Raw genomic sequence first — 16,645 nt, 5'->3', positions numbered from 1 at the left:
TATATATATATATATATATATATATATATATATATATATATATATATATATATATATATGTGTATATATATATATATGTATATATATATATATAAATACAGTGGAACCTTGGATTACGAGCATAATTCGTTCCGCATTGACTTCTATTGCATGCAATACCGCATGTGGCCAGAATTGTTGGGGGGGTGCGTCGTAGAGCCTTGGAAATACTCGGGGCAGCTCGGCTGAACTCGAAAAGCTCGAAAAGCCTCGGAAAGGCTCGGAAGCACTCATGAACTGAGTATTTCTGAGTGTATCCAAGTATTTCCGAATGGTTCCAAGTATTTCCGGGGTGTCACCGGCGCCCCCCCGTACCTCTGGCCAAATGCGATACTGCACACCCCATTGGCTTGAATCCTGCCAACACTCGCAAACTGAGTCAGGATTTAAAAGAAAAAAAAAAGTTGTTCGTCTTTCAAAACGCGTTACTTGTAAACCAAGGTTCCACTGTAGACTCCTAAATGTGTTCTTACTGAAAAAAAAAAATACACTAAGGGGTTTAACTATAATAATGTTTGCTACTATAATATTATTTTCTAGGAAGGAGAGCTCCATCTAGTGGCAATATTTTCCTGGACAAAAAAACCTCAATCAGGGAAATACCGCATAACGGCCACTAGGCGGAGCTAGCAGTCAGAGAAAATAAACATATTATATACATTACTGGGATTAATCATGATGACTGAGCCAATGCTGAGGCATTCAAACAGCAAGGTTTTTTGTAAAGACACCCCCAGATGTTCTACTGAAAAAAGCTATGGTTTCCTATCGGCAATATCCTTAGCAAACAAGATAATTCTACATCATCATTATTATTTATATATTATTTATATATATATATATATATATATATATATATATATATATATATATATATATATATATATATATATATATATGGAGAGAAAGGGTATAAAGGAGATCAACTTTCCACACAGTACAGTATATTGATAATTTCCTTTTATATCTGATGATTTATTTTGTATTCACAGGGAAGATTCTGTGATTAGAAATGCAAATATTTTTTTTATTTTATTTTTATTTTTTTTATGTTGAATGGCATTCCAAATTTCTTATAAATATAAAAAGATTCCGGAATGTATCTAAATGTGAAATGATGTCCCCCCCCAGCACAAATGTTCTGTTGTGAAGTGAATATTCACCTTGATGAGAATACTCACAGACAAGTGTCACATTCCGGACGTGTTTGTCTCTTCAGCCGTGTCACCATCACGAGGATAACATGGAGAAAAGTCCCCATTGTAAACGATGAATCTGGGTTTTTCTTTAAAAATATGTGAGAAAAAAAATATGTGAGAAAGAAAATGTATTTAAAAATATATGTATATATGAAAAAAAAAATTTATTTAAAAAATCAAAATAAATATATATATATATATATATATTATTATTATTATTATTATTAATATTATTATTATTTATATTATTATTATTATATTATTTATATATTATTATTATATTATTATTATTATTATTAATATTATTATTATTTATATTATTATTATTATATTATTTATATATTATTATTATATTATTATTATTATATTATTTATATATTATTATTATATTATTATTATTATATTTATCACATGTATTATTATTATTATTATTATTATTATTATGGATTTATATAGCACCAACAATTTATGAAGTACTTTACTATATATATATATATATATATATATATATATATATATATATATATATATATATATATATATATATTAAAAAATATATAAAAAAATATTTATATGAAAAAAAAATATTAAAAAAATGTATTTAAAAAAATATTTATCAAAAAAAAATGTATTTAAAAAAAATATTTATTTAAAAAATATATATTTATATAAAAAAAAATGAACGCAGCCCAAAAAAGGCCATATTAAAAGTTCTTGTTTCTGTTCCCATGTAACCCTTTTGCTGCAGGGCCATTCTTTTCCTTTCTTTTTTTTTTTGCACAAATGTTTAAAAAATAGCACACAAATGCAATATATTAACCAATTTTTTATTTTTTTGTTAAATATAATGTGCCGAATAAATACATTATATTGTCAAAAGTGTCATTGATACACCCACCTTTACACGCACATGAACTTTTAATGGCACTCCAGTCTTCGTCTGTAGGGTTCAATATTGAGTTGGCCCACCCTTTGCAGCTATAACAGCTTCAACTCTTCTGGGAAGGCCGTCCACAAGGTTTAGGAGTGTGTCTATGGGAATGTTTGACCATTCTTCGAGAAAGGTCAGGCGCTGATGTTGGATGAGAAGGCCTGGCTTGCAGTCTCTGCTCTAATTTATCCTTTGAGGTCAGGACTCTGTGCAGGCCAGTCAAGTTCCTCTACCCCAAACTCGCTCATCCATGTCTTTATGGACTTTGCTTTGTGCACTGGTCCAAATCATTTGGTGGAAGGGGGGATTACGGTGTGTAGGTTGTTCTTCAGGAGTTGGGTTTGGCCCCTTAGTGACTCTTAAGGCGTCAGCATTAGTGATGGACGAACTTCCGACGGGACGTTTCGCGAACGCGAAACGCGAACGGACACAAACGTTCGCGAAAACGACCGTTCGCCGCGGGCTCCATTGACTTCAATGGGAGGCGAATTTCGCAAACCTTTAGGTCGAATTTGCGGCCACGGGGTAATTATTAGGGGGTAGCACGTAGTCCCACCACCTGGACAATAGCATAATACATGTATGAGGTGAATTTGGGATCGATAACTACAAGCATTTTTTTTTTATTTGGGAAATTGTTCTGACAATTCAGGACTATGGAGCTAATGAAGGCAATGGAGGAGAGGGAAGGTCAGGGACCAGGGTAGGCAAACAAGAGGGTGCAGGAGATACAGAGCACTGACAGCAGCACCGTAATACAGAGCACTGACATCAGCACCGTGACATACAGCGCTGACAGCAGCTCCGTGACATACAGCGCTGACAGCAGCACCGTGACATACAGCGCTGACAGCAGCTCCGTGACATACAGCGCTGACAGCAGCTCCGTGACATACAGCGCTGACAGCAGCTCCGTGACATACAGCACTGACAGCAGCTCCGTGACATACAGCGCTGACAGCAGCTCCGTGACATACAGCGCTGACAGCAGCACCGTGACATACAGCGCTGACAGCAGCTCCGTGACATACAGCGCTGACAGCAGCTCCGTGACATACAGCGCTGACAGCAGCTCCGTGACATACAGCGCTGACAGCAGCTCCGTGACATACAGCGCTGACAGCAGCTCCGTGACATACAGCGCTGACAGCAGCTCCGTGACATACAGCGCTGACAGCAGCTCCGTGACATACAGCGCTGACAGCAGCTCCGTGACATACAGCGCTGACAGCAGCTCCGTGACATACAGCGCTGACAGCAGCACCGTAAGCAGCCCCAGGAGGAAGTCAGCACAGCACAGGGATGGTGTGATCCCCTCATAATAAGAACCCCCAGGAGGAAGTCAGCACAGCACAGGGATGGTGGGAGCCCCTCATAATAAGAACACCCAGGAGGAAGTCAGCACAGCACAGGGATGGTGGGAACCCCTCATAATAAGCAGCCCCAGTAGAAATATGACACCGCTCAACCTCTTCAAAGAGGAGGGTAGGGGCATATAGTACGGTGTGCTTTTTTGGGTCAGGGAAGTGAGCCAAATGAATTAAGAAGGTCTGTGTGCTTGATTCCAAAAATTGTTTATAGACATATACATGGTCTACTGATCACATGTGTTGAATTCCTCCGAGATCCATGCCTCATTCATTTTTAGAAATGTGAGGTAGTTAACACTGTGGTGAGCTAGGCGAGTACGCTTATCGGTCACAATCCCCCCTGCTGCGCTGAACGTCCTTTCGGACAGGACACTGGATGAGGGGCAAGCCAACAGTTCGATTGCAAATTGGGCAAGCTCTGGCCAGAGGTCAAGCCTGCCCACCCAGTAGTCTAGGGGTTCATCACTCCTCAGAGCGTCCACATCGGCCGTTAACCCAATGTAGTCGGACACCTGACGGTCTAGGCGTTCCCTGATGCTGGATCCGGATGACACCTGTCGATGGGTCGGCTGAAAGAATGACCTCATATCCGAAGTCACCAACACATCTTCAAACCGGCCTCTTCTTGCAGGCGCTGTTGGATTGGTACCCGCAAATCCTTCTCTGGGAGTGGGAATTGCTCCTCTGCCAGCGCACGCAAAAGCAGAATGCAGCATTTCTCGAAGCAAGGCCTGGAAGTGCTGCATTCTGACAGCCCTCTGCGACGGCGGTAACATTTCCGCCATTTTGTGTTTGTACCGGGGGTCTAAGTACGTTGCCACCCAGTACTGGTCCTTGACCCTCATGCTTTTTATACGGGGGTCCCTATTAAAACACTGGAGCATGAAGGCCCCCATTTGCACTAAAGTGGAAGCGGTGTGGTGGCCTGGCTCCTGCTCATCATCCAGGATAATGTCGTCCTCTTCATTCTCCTCTCCCCATCCTCGCACAACAGGGATCCCAGAAAGGTTTAAAGCATGCTCTTCTTGCTCCTGCTCATCCGCCCCGGCACCATCCTCCTCTGACTCCTCATCAGACTCCTGTTGTTGACTTGTCTCAGATAGAGTAGCCCCCCCTGGGAATTCATCCAGCATTGCGACTTCCTCATCTTCCCGCTCCTGCTCCTCCACAGCCTGATCAATGACACGACGCAATGCACGCTCCAGAAAGAAGGCATAAGGTACCATGTCACTGATGGCGCCATGGCTGCGACTGACCAGTTTGGTGATCTCCTCAAATGGCCGCAGAAGTCTGCATGTGTCGCGCATGAGCAGCCACTGGCGCGGTGAAAAAAAACCCAGCTCCCCAGAACCGTTTCTTTCGCAGAGTTCATACAGGTAGACGTTAACTGCACGTTTCTGCTGGAGCAGCCTATCAAGCATATAGAAGGTTGAGTTCCATCGCGTCGGGCAATCGCAAATAAGACGTCTGACCGGCAGATGGTGTCGCCGCTGAATGTCAGCAAGGCGAGCCATGGCCGTGTAAGATCTTCTGAAATGGGCCGAGATTTTCCTTGCCTGCCGCAAGATGTCCTGGACCCCAGGGTATTTGACAAGGAATCGCTGCACGACCAAGTTTAAGACGTGTGCCATGCACGGCACGTGCGTGATTTTGCCCTGTTTCAATGCGCTAAGCAGATTGGCACCGTTGTCACACACCACTTTACCAACTGTCAAATTGAGCGGTGTTAGCCACTCATCTGCCTGTGAACGCAAAGCTGAAAGGAGTGCCGGGCCAGTGTGGCTCTTTGCTTCCAGGCACAACAGACGCAGCACGGCATGGCAACGTCTCACCTGGCATGTGGAATAGGTTCTGGGGAGCTTGGGCGGTGCAGTGGAAGAGACGCTAGCAGCGGAAAAGGAGGAGGCAGCTGAGGAGGAGAGGGAGGAGGATGGAGTAGGAGGAGGAGAAGAAGAGTCAGGCCTGCATGCAATCCGTGGCGGTAAAACCAAATCTACACGGGTGCCACGGGTTACATGCTTGACGGCCGTCAGAAGGTTCACCCAGTGGGCAGTAAAACTGATATACCTTCCCTGCCCGTGTTTGCTAGACCACGTGTCTGTGGTCAGATGTATCTTGGCACCGACACTGTGTGCCAGAGATACATTCACTTGCCGCTGAACATGGCCATATAGCTCTGGGATGCCCTTCTCTGAGAAATACTTCCTTCCTGGGACCTTCCATTGTGGTGTTCCAATGGCCACAAATTTGCGAAAGGCCTCCGAGTCCACCAGTTTATATGGCAGTAGTTGGCGGGCTATGAGTTCTGACAAGCCAGCCGCCAACCGTTGGGCAAGAGGGTTATCCGGCGTCATCATTTTTTTACGCTCAAACATTAGGCCCACGGAAGCCTGCCTTTTTGCAGAAAAATGTGAGCTTGGCGTGATGGAAGGTGGAGTGGAGGACAATTGTGAGGAGAGAGGAGAAGGAGAAGTAGAAGACGAGGCTGGACGGTGAGAGCCTGCAGTGTGGCTTTGTGTGTTCCGTTGCTCCCACTGGGCTCGGTGATGGCTGCTCATGTGCCTTCTTAAGGCGGTCGTCCCTAGGTGAGTATTGGGCTTACCGCGACTAACGCGTTGACTGCAAAGATTGCAGATGGCAACGCTATTGTCAGCAGCGGACACGTTAAAAAAAGCCCACACTGCGGAGCCATGTGCCGGTGTCCTGGGAGCGCCAGATGTGACCGTACATGGTCGATGACTCGCTCCTGATACATTTGCAGTCTGCTTTGTCCCTGCTGTGCAATGTAAGTCATTGCTGCTTCTCCTCCCTATCTGCTGGTCCATATCTCCCTCTGAACTCCCCTCCTCTTCCTCTCTTGTGGGCACCCACGTGACATCACTAGACACGTCATCATCAACGTCACCTTCCCCACCGCTATAAGTAGAGTAGGCAGCAACACCGGGGACCAACCTCCTCCTTGGGCTGATCTGGGTACTGGCGTCAGACTGCTGAGTAGCGCTTGTTGCTACCTCCTCTTCCTGATCCAATACCAAGAGTGGCTGCGCATCAGAAATGTCCTCTTGATATGGATCGGAAAATAATTCCAGTGACTCAAGCGGAAGGTATGTGGTGGTGGTGGTGGTGGTCGTGTTGTTGGTGGTAGTGTCTTTGGGGGTGCACATAGCAGAGAGTGAAGAAGAGGGTGCAGATCGAGAGGATGAGGAGGGTGCAGAAGAGTAAGGCTGAGCGAGCCACTCAACCAAGTCTGGTGCATCCTTTAAAGTAATTGAACGCACCTTCTGCAACTTCCCACTTTGGCTCAAGCCTGTTGCTCCTGCCCTACCCCTACCACCCCTGCGGAAGGGCCTGCCTCTTCCTCTGCATGTCATTTTTTAAATGACCCTGTGACAAAACTCTTAGTCCCTATACCGCTGAAGGACTGCTGCAGTATAGGTGAGCGGTCAGCAGTGGTGCACGTCAACCCTATCTATTGTGGACCTATAGCGGTCCTTACAGAACAGCAGACTGTACCGCACTCAAGCCTATGTACCGTAGCACCCTATACCAAGTTACCAGTCCTTATAAGAACTTTTGTGGACCAAGCAGGTTGTGTATTAGTGTTTAGCAGACTGTACGTCAGTCCCTATACCGCTGAAGGACTGCTGCAGTATAGGGCAGCGGTCAGCAGTGGTGCACGTCAACCCTATCTATTGTGGACCGATAGCGGTCCTTACAGAACAGCAGACTGTACCGCACTCAAGCCTATGTACCGTAGCACCCTATACCAAGTTACCAGTCCTTATAAGAACTTTTGTGGACCAAGCAGGTTGTGTATTAGTGTTTAGCAGACTGTACGTCAGTCCCTATACCGCTGAAGGACTGCTGCAGTATAGGGCAGCGGTCAGCAGTGGTGCACGTCAACCCTATCTATTGTGGACCGATAGCGGTCCTTACAGAACAGCAGACTGTACCGCACTCAAGCCTATGTACCGTAGCACCCTATACCAAGTTACCAGTCCTTATAAGAACTTTTGTGGAACAAGCAGGTTGTGTGTTAGTGATTAGCAGACTGTACGTCAGTCCCTATACCAATGAAGGACTGCTGCAGTATAGGGCAGCGGTCAGCAGTAGTGCACGGCAACCCTATGTATTGTGGACCGATAGCGGTCCTTACAGAACAGCAGACTGTACTGCACTCAGGCCTATGTACCGTAGCACCCTATACCAAGTTACCAGTCCTTATAAGAACTTTTGTGGACCAAGCAGGTTGTGTGTTAGTGTTTAGCAGACTGTGCGTCAGTCCCTATACCGCTGAAGGACTGCTGCAGTATAGGGCAGCGGTCAGCAGTAGTGCACGGCAACCCTATGTATTGTGGACCGATAGCGGTCCTTACAGAACAGCAGACTGTAACGCACTCAGGCCTATGTACCGTAGCACCCTATACCAAGTTACCAGTCCTTATAAGAACTTTTGTGGACCAAGCAGGTTGTGTGTTAGTGATTAGCAGACTGTACGTCAGTCCCTATACCAATGAAGGACTGCTGCAGTATAGGGCAGCGGTCAGCAGTAGTGCACGGCAACCCTATGTATTGTGGACCGATAGCGGTCCTTACAGAACAGCAGACTGTAACGCACTCAGGCCTATGTACCGTAGCACCCTATACCAAGTTACCAGTCCTTATAAAAACTTTTGTGGACCAAGCAGGTTGTGTGTTAGTGTTTAGCAGACTGTGCGTCAGTCCCTATACCGCTGAAGGACTGCTGCAGTATAGGGCAGCGGTCAGCAGTAGTGCACGGCAACCCTATGTATTGTGGACCGATAGCGGTCCTTACAGAACAGCAGACTGTAACGCACTCAGGCCTATGTACCGTAGCACCCTATACCAAGTTACCAGTCCTTATAAGAACTTTTGTGGACCAAGCAGGTTGTGTGTTAGTGATTAGCAGACTGTACGTCAGTCCCTATACCAATGAAGGACTGCTGCAGTATAGGGCAGCGGTCAGCAGTAGTGCACGGCAACCCTATGTATTGTGGACCGATAGCGGTCCTTACAGAACAGCAGACTGTAACGCACTCAGGCCTATGTACCGTAGCACCCTATACCAAGTTACCAGTCCTTATAAGAACTTTTGTGGAACAAGCAGGTTGTGTGTTAGTGATTAGCAGACTGTACGTCAGTCCCTATACCAATGAAGGACTGCTGCAGTATAGGGCAGCGGTCAGCAGTAGTGCACGGCAACCCTATGTATTGTGGACCGATAGCGGTCCTTACAGAACAGCAGACTGTAACGCACTCAGGCCTATGTACCGTAGCACCCTATACCAAGTTACCAGTCCTTATAAGAACTTTTGTGGACCAAGCAGGTTGTGTGTTAGTGATTAGCAGACTGTACGTCAGTCCCTATACCAATGAAGGACTGCTGCAGTATAGGGCAGCGGTCAGCAGTAGTGCACGGCAACCCTATGTATTGTGGACCGATAGCGGTCCTTACAGAACAGCAGACTGTAACGCACTCAGGCCTATGTACCGTAGCACCCTATACCAAGTTACCAGTCCTTATAAGAACTTTTGTGGAACAAGCAGGTTGTGTGTTAGTGATTAGCAGACTGTACGTCAGTCCCTATACCAATGAAGGACTGCTGCAGTATAGGGCAGCGGTCAGCAGTAGTGCACGGCAACCCTATGTATTGTGGACCGATAGCGGTCCTTACAGAACAGCAGACTGTAACGCACTCAGGCCTATGTACCGTAGCACCCTATACCAAGTTACCAGTCCTTATAAGAACTTTTGTGGACCAAGCAGGTTGTGTGTTAGTGATTAGCAGACTGTACGTCAGTCCCTATACCAATGAAGGACTGCTGCAGTATAGGGCAGCGGTCAGCAGTAGTGCACGGCAACCCTATGTATTGTGGACCGATAGCGGTCCTTACAGAACAGCAGACTGTACTGCACTCAGGCCTATGTACCGTAGCACCCTATACCAAGTTACCAGTCCTTATAAAAACTTTTGTGGACCAAGCAGGTTGTGTGTTAGTGTTTAGCAGACTGTGCGTCAGTCCCTATACCGCTGAAGGACTGCTGCAGTATAGGGCAGCGGTCAGCAGTAGTGCACGGCAACCCTATGTATTGTGGACCGATAGCGGTCCTTACAGAACAGCAGACTGTAACGCACTCAGGCCTATGTACCGTAGCACCCTATACCAAGTTACCAGTCCTTATAAGAACTTTTGTGGACCAAGCAGGTTGTGTGTTAGTGATTAGCAGACTGTACGTCAGTCCCTATACCAATGAAGGACTGCTGCAGTATAGGGCAGCGGTCAGCAGTAGTGCACGGCAACCCTATGTATTGTGGACCGATAGCGGTCCTTACAGAACAGCAGACTGTACCGCACCCAAGCCTATGTACCGTAGCACCCTAGACAGACCAAGTTACCAGTCCTGATAAAGAGCTTTGTGGAACAAGTGAGTTGTGAATGATTAGCAGACTGCAGCAGAAGGGCAGCAGTCAAGTATAATATTCTTTCTATATTTGGAAGAAAGAATATTATACGTGTACAAGCCTATTACCGTACCACTGATACCAGTCCTGAAAAGAACCTTTGTGGAACTAATAGTAACAGCAAGTCTTTAAAATTATCCTCACTGCCTGACACACTGCTTCCTGCCTGTCCCTATACAAATTGGCAAAAAAGAGTAGGCTGGAACGATTAGCTGGAACAGCTCTTTTGTGGACCTGATAGTAACAGCTAATGATGATGATGATGATGATGATGAAGAAAGACTAATCTGGCTGAGCTGTCCCTAAAATAGCAGCATACAGCGCTCTGTCCCTTTATCTAAACTGACAAAAGAAACTCAGGCTGCTGACCTAACACCTATACCAGTCCTGAAAAGAACTTTTGTGTACCAAATAGCTAGCGTTTTCTCTGTCCCTACTCCACACAGGATCCTTTCCCTACAGTGACAGAAGAAAGAATGTAAAATGGCCACCGGATCGGGTGTATTTATAGGTTAGGGGGAATGTCCAAGTGTCCATGAGCTGTCATGTCTCAATTGGTTGTCCTGTAACACATGATAAACGTGTCACGAAAGGTTAAAGTTCTTGTATACATTAAACACGTAAGTCCGCCGGGGCGAACGACGGAAAAAGGCGTTCGAACCCGCGGACGGCGAAAGTCGGAAATTCGCCGCGAAACGACCGCCGGGCGAACCGTTCGGCCATCACTAGTCAGCATATCAAGACATTTTGGACAATTTCTTGCTTCCAACTTTGTTGGAACAGTTTGGGGGATGTCCCCTTCCTGTTCCAACATGACTGCGCACCAGTGCACAAAGCAAGGTCCATAAAGACATGGATGAGCGAGTTTGGGGTGTAGGAACTTGACTGGCCTGCACAGAGTCCTGACCTCAACCCCATAGAACACCTTTGGGATGAATTAGAGCGGAGAACTTCTCGTCCAACATCAGTGCCTGACCTCGCAAATGCTCTTCTGGAAGAATGGTTTAACATTCCCATAGACACACAATTGAAGCTGTTATAGCTGCAAAGGGTGGGCCAACTCAATATTGAACCTTATGGACTAAGACTGGGATGTCATTAAAGCTCATGTGTGTGTAAAGGCAGGGCGTCCCAATACTTTTGACAACATAGTGTAGATGCCCAACATGTGAAGCTTTAAAATTGCATAAGACGACGACACATTTCAGTTCCCTATATTTTCAATAGGCAACGCTTTGAAAGCCCCCCCTACAGGTCATCAGTCTGGAGCTAACTGTAAATAATGGACCAGGAATGACTGATCTCATTTAGGCGCGCACGGCGCTGTACATGTGTAGCGCAAGCAACGTTTTCAGACGTAGGTTGTGTTTTTATTTGTGAGTGCAGAATTTTTTTTTTTGGGTGGGGTTTCTAAGTGCTTGAGTGTAAATATATATTTTTTTACACTTTTATTTTTTTTTAACTATTACACTATTTCTTTAACTGTTTGTCTCCTATTACATAGAGGACGAGGGGCCGTGACGTCTCACTGCCCCTCATTGAAGCTAATGGAGCGTAGATCACGCCTCATTAACATTTTCCCTGTCCCCAGCGGCTGAGGAAAGTGACACCAGAAACTGGATGGGATGATTTACACGCTGCCAGGGGCGTGTAAATCATCCCATCCATCCCATCCCATAATCCATCCCATCCCATCACCCCCCCCCCCCCCCCCCCCCCCCGTTTATTCTATACAATATGCACAACTGATACCTGTCTATATATTACATATAATGCCCACTCACCGTCATACCCTCCAGGCTCCTCTCCTGCACGTACCTCCTCCTTTCCTACCTTCTGCACTCCTTTCCTGCACATACTACCCACTGTCACACCCTCAACTCTTGGGGGCCTTGCAAAAGTATTCATACCCCTTGAAATGTTCCACATTTTGTCATGTTACAACCAAAAACATAAATGTATTTTATTGGCATTTTATGTGATAGACCAACACAAAGTGGCACATAATTGTGAAGTGGAAGGAAAATGATAAATGGTTTTCTATTTTTTTTTACAAGTAAATATGTGAAAAGTGTGTGGGGGGGAATTTGTATGGCGTCCCCCGGAGTCAATACTTTGTAGAACAGCCTTTCACTGCAATTACAGTCTTTTTGGGGATGTCTCTACCAGCTTTGCACATCTAGAGAGGGACATTTCTGCCCATTCTTCTTCTTTGTAAAATATCTCAAGCTCTGTCAGATTGGATGGAGAGAGTCTGTGATCAGCAATTTTCAAGTCTTGCCACAGATTCTCAATTGGATTTAGGTCTGGACTGTGATTGGGCCATTCTAACACATGAATATGCTTTGATCTAAACCATTCCATTGTAGCTCTGGCTGGATGTTTCGGGTCGTTGTCCTGCTGGAAGGTGAACCTCCTCCCCGGTCTCAAGTCTTTTGGAGACTCTAATGGACCGGACTTTTCCGGCAGACTAGATCCCTACGGTCTTCCCGACGGACTTTTGGCTGGAGTTCCAACAGACTTTCCGAACGATCGGACTTGGCCACACACGAACGGACTAAGTCAGTTCGAAAGTCCATTCGTTTTGAACGTGATGATGTAAACGGGACTAAACAAGGAAGTTCAGTAGCCAATAGCTGCCCTTGCGTCGCATTTGGTCCATCGGATAGATTTGAAACGTGTTCTATTCCTAGGTCCGTCTGATTTTTTATATTTTTTTGAAAAACGGTCAGACTAGCCCACACACAATCGGATTGTCCGATGGACTAATCCCTTCAGACCTAGTCTGCTGGAAAGTCCAGTCGTGTGTATGCAGCATTACAGGTTTTCTTCTAAGATTGTCCTGTATTTGGTTCCATCCATCTTCCCATCATCCATCATCTCTGCCTGTGGGAGTCATGCTTGGAACTGTCAGCTTTGCAATGCCTGATGGGACTTGTAGTTTCGGAACAGCTGGAGGGCCACCAGTTTGAGATCCCCTTATCTAAACCATTCCATTGTAGCTCTGGCTGTATGTTTCGGGTCATTGTGCTGGTGGAAGGTGACCCTCCACCCCAGTCTCAAGTCTTTTGCAGACTCTAACAGGTTTTCTTCTAAGATTTCCCTGTATTTGGCTCCATCCATCTTCCCATCAATTCTGACCAGCTTCCCTGTCCCTGCTGAAGAAAATGGTGTGTTCAGGGTGATGTGCAGTGTTAGTTTTCCCCCACACATAACGTTTTGCTTTTAGGCCAAAAAATTCAATTTTGGTCTCATCTGACCAGATCACCTTCTTCCACATGTTTGCTGTGTCCCCCACATGGCTTCTCACAAACTGCAAACAGAACTTCTTATGTCTTTCTCTCACCAATGTCTTTCTTCTTGTCACTCTTCCATAAAGGTCAGATTTGTGGAGAGACGACTAATAGTTGTCCTGTGGACAGATTCTCCCACCTGAGCTGTGGATCTCTGCAGCCCCTCCAGAGTTACCATGGACCTCTTGGCTCTTCTCTGATGAATGCTCTCCTTGCCCGGCCCGGTCAGTTTAGGTGGACGGCCATGTCTTGGTAGGTTTGCAGTTGTGCCATACTCTTTCCATTTTCGGATGATGGATTGAACAGAGCTCCGTGAGATGTTCAAAGCTTGGGATATTTTTTTATAACCTAACCCTGCTTTATACTTCTCCACAACTTTATCCCTGACCTGTCTGGTGTGTTCCTTGGCCTTCATTATGCTGTTTGTTCACTAAGGTTCTCTAACAAACCTATGAGGGCTTCACAGAACAACTGCGTTTATACTGAAATTAAATTACACACAGGTGGACTCTATTTACTAATTAGGTGACTTCTGAAGGCAATTGGTTCCACTAGATTTTAGTTAGAGGTATCAGAGTAAAGGGGGCTGAATACAAATGCCCCCCACACTTTTCACATATTTATTTGTAAATAAAATGTTGAAAACCATTTATAATTTTCCTTCCACTTCACAATTATGTGCCACTTTGTGTTGGTCTATCACATAAAATCCCAATAGAATACATTTATGTTTTTGGTTGTGACATGAAAAAATGTGGAAAATTTCAAGGGGTATGAATACTTTTACAAGGCACTGTTTGGTAGACATCAACACAATATAAAGGAAAAAGGAAAAAATAAAGTAAAACAGTGAAATCACTCCAACAGTGTCACTTTAACCACTTCAGCCCTGGAAGATTTTACCCCCTACCTGACTAGAGCACTTTTTTGCGATTCGGCACTGCGTCGCTTTAACTGACAATTGCGCGGTCGTGCGACGTTGCACCCAAAGAAAATTGACGTCCTTTTTTTCCCCACAAATAGAGCTTTCTTTTGGTGGTATTTGATCACCTCTGCAGTTTTAATTTTTTTCGCTATAAATGAAAAAAGAGCATCAACTTTTTAAAAAAAAAGCTATATTTTTTACTTTTTGTTACAATAAATAGCCCCCAAAAAATATATATAAAATTTTTTTTTCCTGGGTTTAGGTCGATACGTATTCTTCTACATATTTTTGATTTAAAAAAATCACAATAAGTGTATATTGATTGGTTTGCGCAAAAGTTATAGCGTTTACAAAATAGGGGATAGATTTATGTCATTTTTATTATAATTTTTTTTTTTTTACTAGTAATGGTGGCGATCTGCGATTTTTATCAGGACTGGCGGACACATCGTACACTTTTGACACTGTTTTGGGACCATTGTAATTTATACAGCGATCAGTGCTATAAATAGCCGCTGATTACTGTGTAAATTACACTGGCAGGGAAGGGGTTAAACACTAGGGGGCGATCAAGGGGTTAAGTGTGTCCTAGGGAGTGATTCTAACTGTGGGGGGGGGGATGGGCTACCACTGACATGACAGCGGTCACTGCTGCCGATGACAGGGAGCGGTGATCTCTGTCATGTCACTAGGCAGAACGGGGAAATGCCTTGTTTACATAGGCATCTCCCCATTCTACCTCTCCACACCGCAATCGCAGGCCCGGCAGAGAACATCGAGTTTGTGGGACTCGCGGGAGCGCTCCCAGTTTTTTTTATATTATCCGTATCTTTGATCCATTTGTTGAGCAGTGTCACTTAGGCAGGAAGTGAGATGAAACGTGTCCAGAGTGCATACAGATAGCAATAAAAGAATAATAAAAGACAGAAAAAAAGTGTTGGCAGAACTACACCGCATCTGAGCACCACCAACCCAAAACGCAAATTCTTTTATTTTAAATATTCAAAGCAAACTCCCCCATCCATCCATCCATGCCTCCATGTTTTATTTTGTGGAGAAATCACTTTAAACGCCCCCCCTCCTCCCTCTAGCTGTTCAAGTCGTGGCCATATTAAGTAAGGGCAGATGATTCATGGGGCATTTACTTCCTGGAATCCACCTGCCCTTAGCTCATGCATGCAGGCAGGAAGGTGTGCTTAGCCCCAGAAAGCCCCTCCTCCCTTAAAGACTCCTGGGATGTATGACATTGTTTTGGACGAGGTAAAAACACAGGAAGTAACTGAAGAAATGTAACAACAAAAAGTTTTAAACAAGTAAATATAATATACTTTCCTATCTAATTACTGATGCGAGCAGCATAAGGATTAAATGTCGTCAATGTTGATTGACAAAGTGAGGTTCTGCTTTAAGTAAAATTTGGGAGGTCATGAGGGCAAGGATTGTTCCAAAGCTGTAGATAATAATAAAAAAATGGATCCATGGTTTGCCATTTTTGGGAGATCGGATTCATTTACTAAACATCAAACTGTGTCAGGAGCACGCACACATGCCCGCTGCCATTGGAGGAGACTTGTTTTGAAGCTTGGACAAATTTAGTAACAGTTGTCTTTTTTTTTTTTTTTTTTGTAGGGATGGACTTCTATGACCAGGAGACCCAGCTGGGTAAGAACATCCTCCAATCCTGTTGTACCTTGGATTCTAGAGTCCATAGCCTTGGAAGTGTCTTGGGAGGGTTGAGGCCACTCCACTAACCCTGGGTCTAGGTCTTTCTAGGTCTTAATAGAGATGAAGAATCTATTAGGCTTGGGAGGGTTGAGGCCACCAGGGCTGGACTGGGAAAGAAATTTGGCCCTGGACTTCATCCAGACCGGCCCACTTACATTTTAAGTGTCCCATCAGCACCCACTTACATCAGAGTGTCCCATCACCAGCCCCCTAACATCAGAGTGTCCCATCACCAGCCCCCTTACATCAGAGTGTCCCATCACCAGCCCCCTAACATCAGAGTGTCCCATCACCAGCCCCCTTACATCAGAGTGTCCCATCACCAGCCCCCTAACATCAGAGTGTCCCATCACCAGCCCCCTTACATCAGAGTGTCCCATCACCAGCCCCCTAACATCAGAGTGTCCCATCACCAGCCCCTTACATCAGAGTGCCCCATCACCAGCCCCCCTAACATCAGAGTGTCCCAGCCCCCTAACATCAGAGTGTCTCATCACCAGCCCCTTACATCAGAGTGTCCCATCACCAGCCCCCTTACATCAGAGTGTCCCATCAGCATCCCCTTACATCAGAGTGTCCCATAAGCACCCCTTACATCAGAGTGTCCCATCAGCACCCCCTTACATCAGAGTGTCCCATCAGCAGCCCTCTTACATCAGAGTGTCCCATCACCACCCC

The 16,645-nt window shown here is 45.3% G+C and overlaps 1 protein-coding gene across 4 annotated transcripts in view; it reads left to right on the top strand.

Moving 5' to 3' along the window:
• ADCYAP1R1 (ADCYAP receptor type I) overlaps nt 1-16,645 on the top strand; it is a 335,354-nt gene that overhangs the window by 224,179 nt on the left and 94,530 nt on the right. For all 4 annotated transcript variants that reach the window (XM_077490662.1, XM_077490663.1, XM_077490664.1 and 1 more), the window contains exon 5: nt 15,872-15,904. In XM_077490662.1, the coding sequence (XP_077346788.1) occupies nt 15,872-15,904 (33 nt within the window). The remainder of the gene's footprint in view (nt 1-15,871; nt 15,905-16,645) is intronic.

Source organism: Lithobates pipiens, unplaced genomic scaffold (genome assembly GCF_037356315.1).
Source record: "Lithobates pipiens isolate NorthernLeopardFrog02 unplaced genomic scaffold, aLitPip1_a1.2 Scaffold_19, whole genome shotgun sequence".
NCBI lineage: Eukaryota > Metazoa > Chordata > Amphibia > Anura > Ranidae > Lithobates > Lithobates pipiens.
Note: the sequence above shows the minus strand (reverse complement) of the source record. Positions and strands in the feature narration are given on the sequence as shown.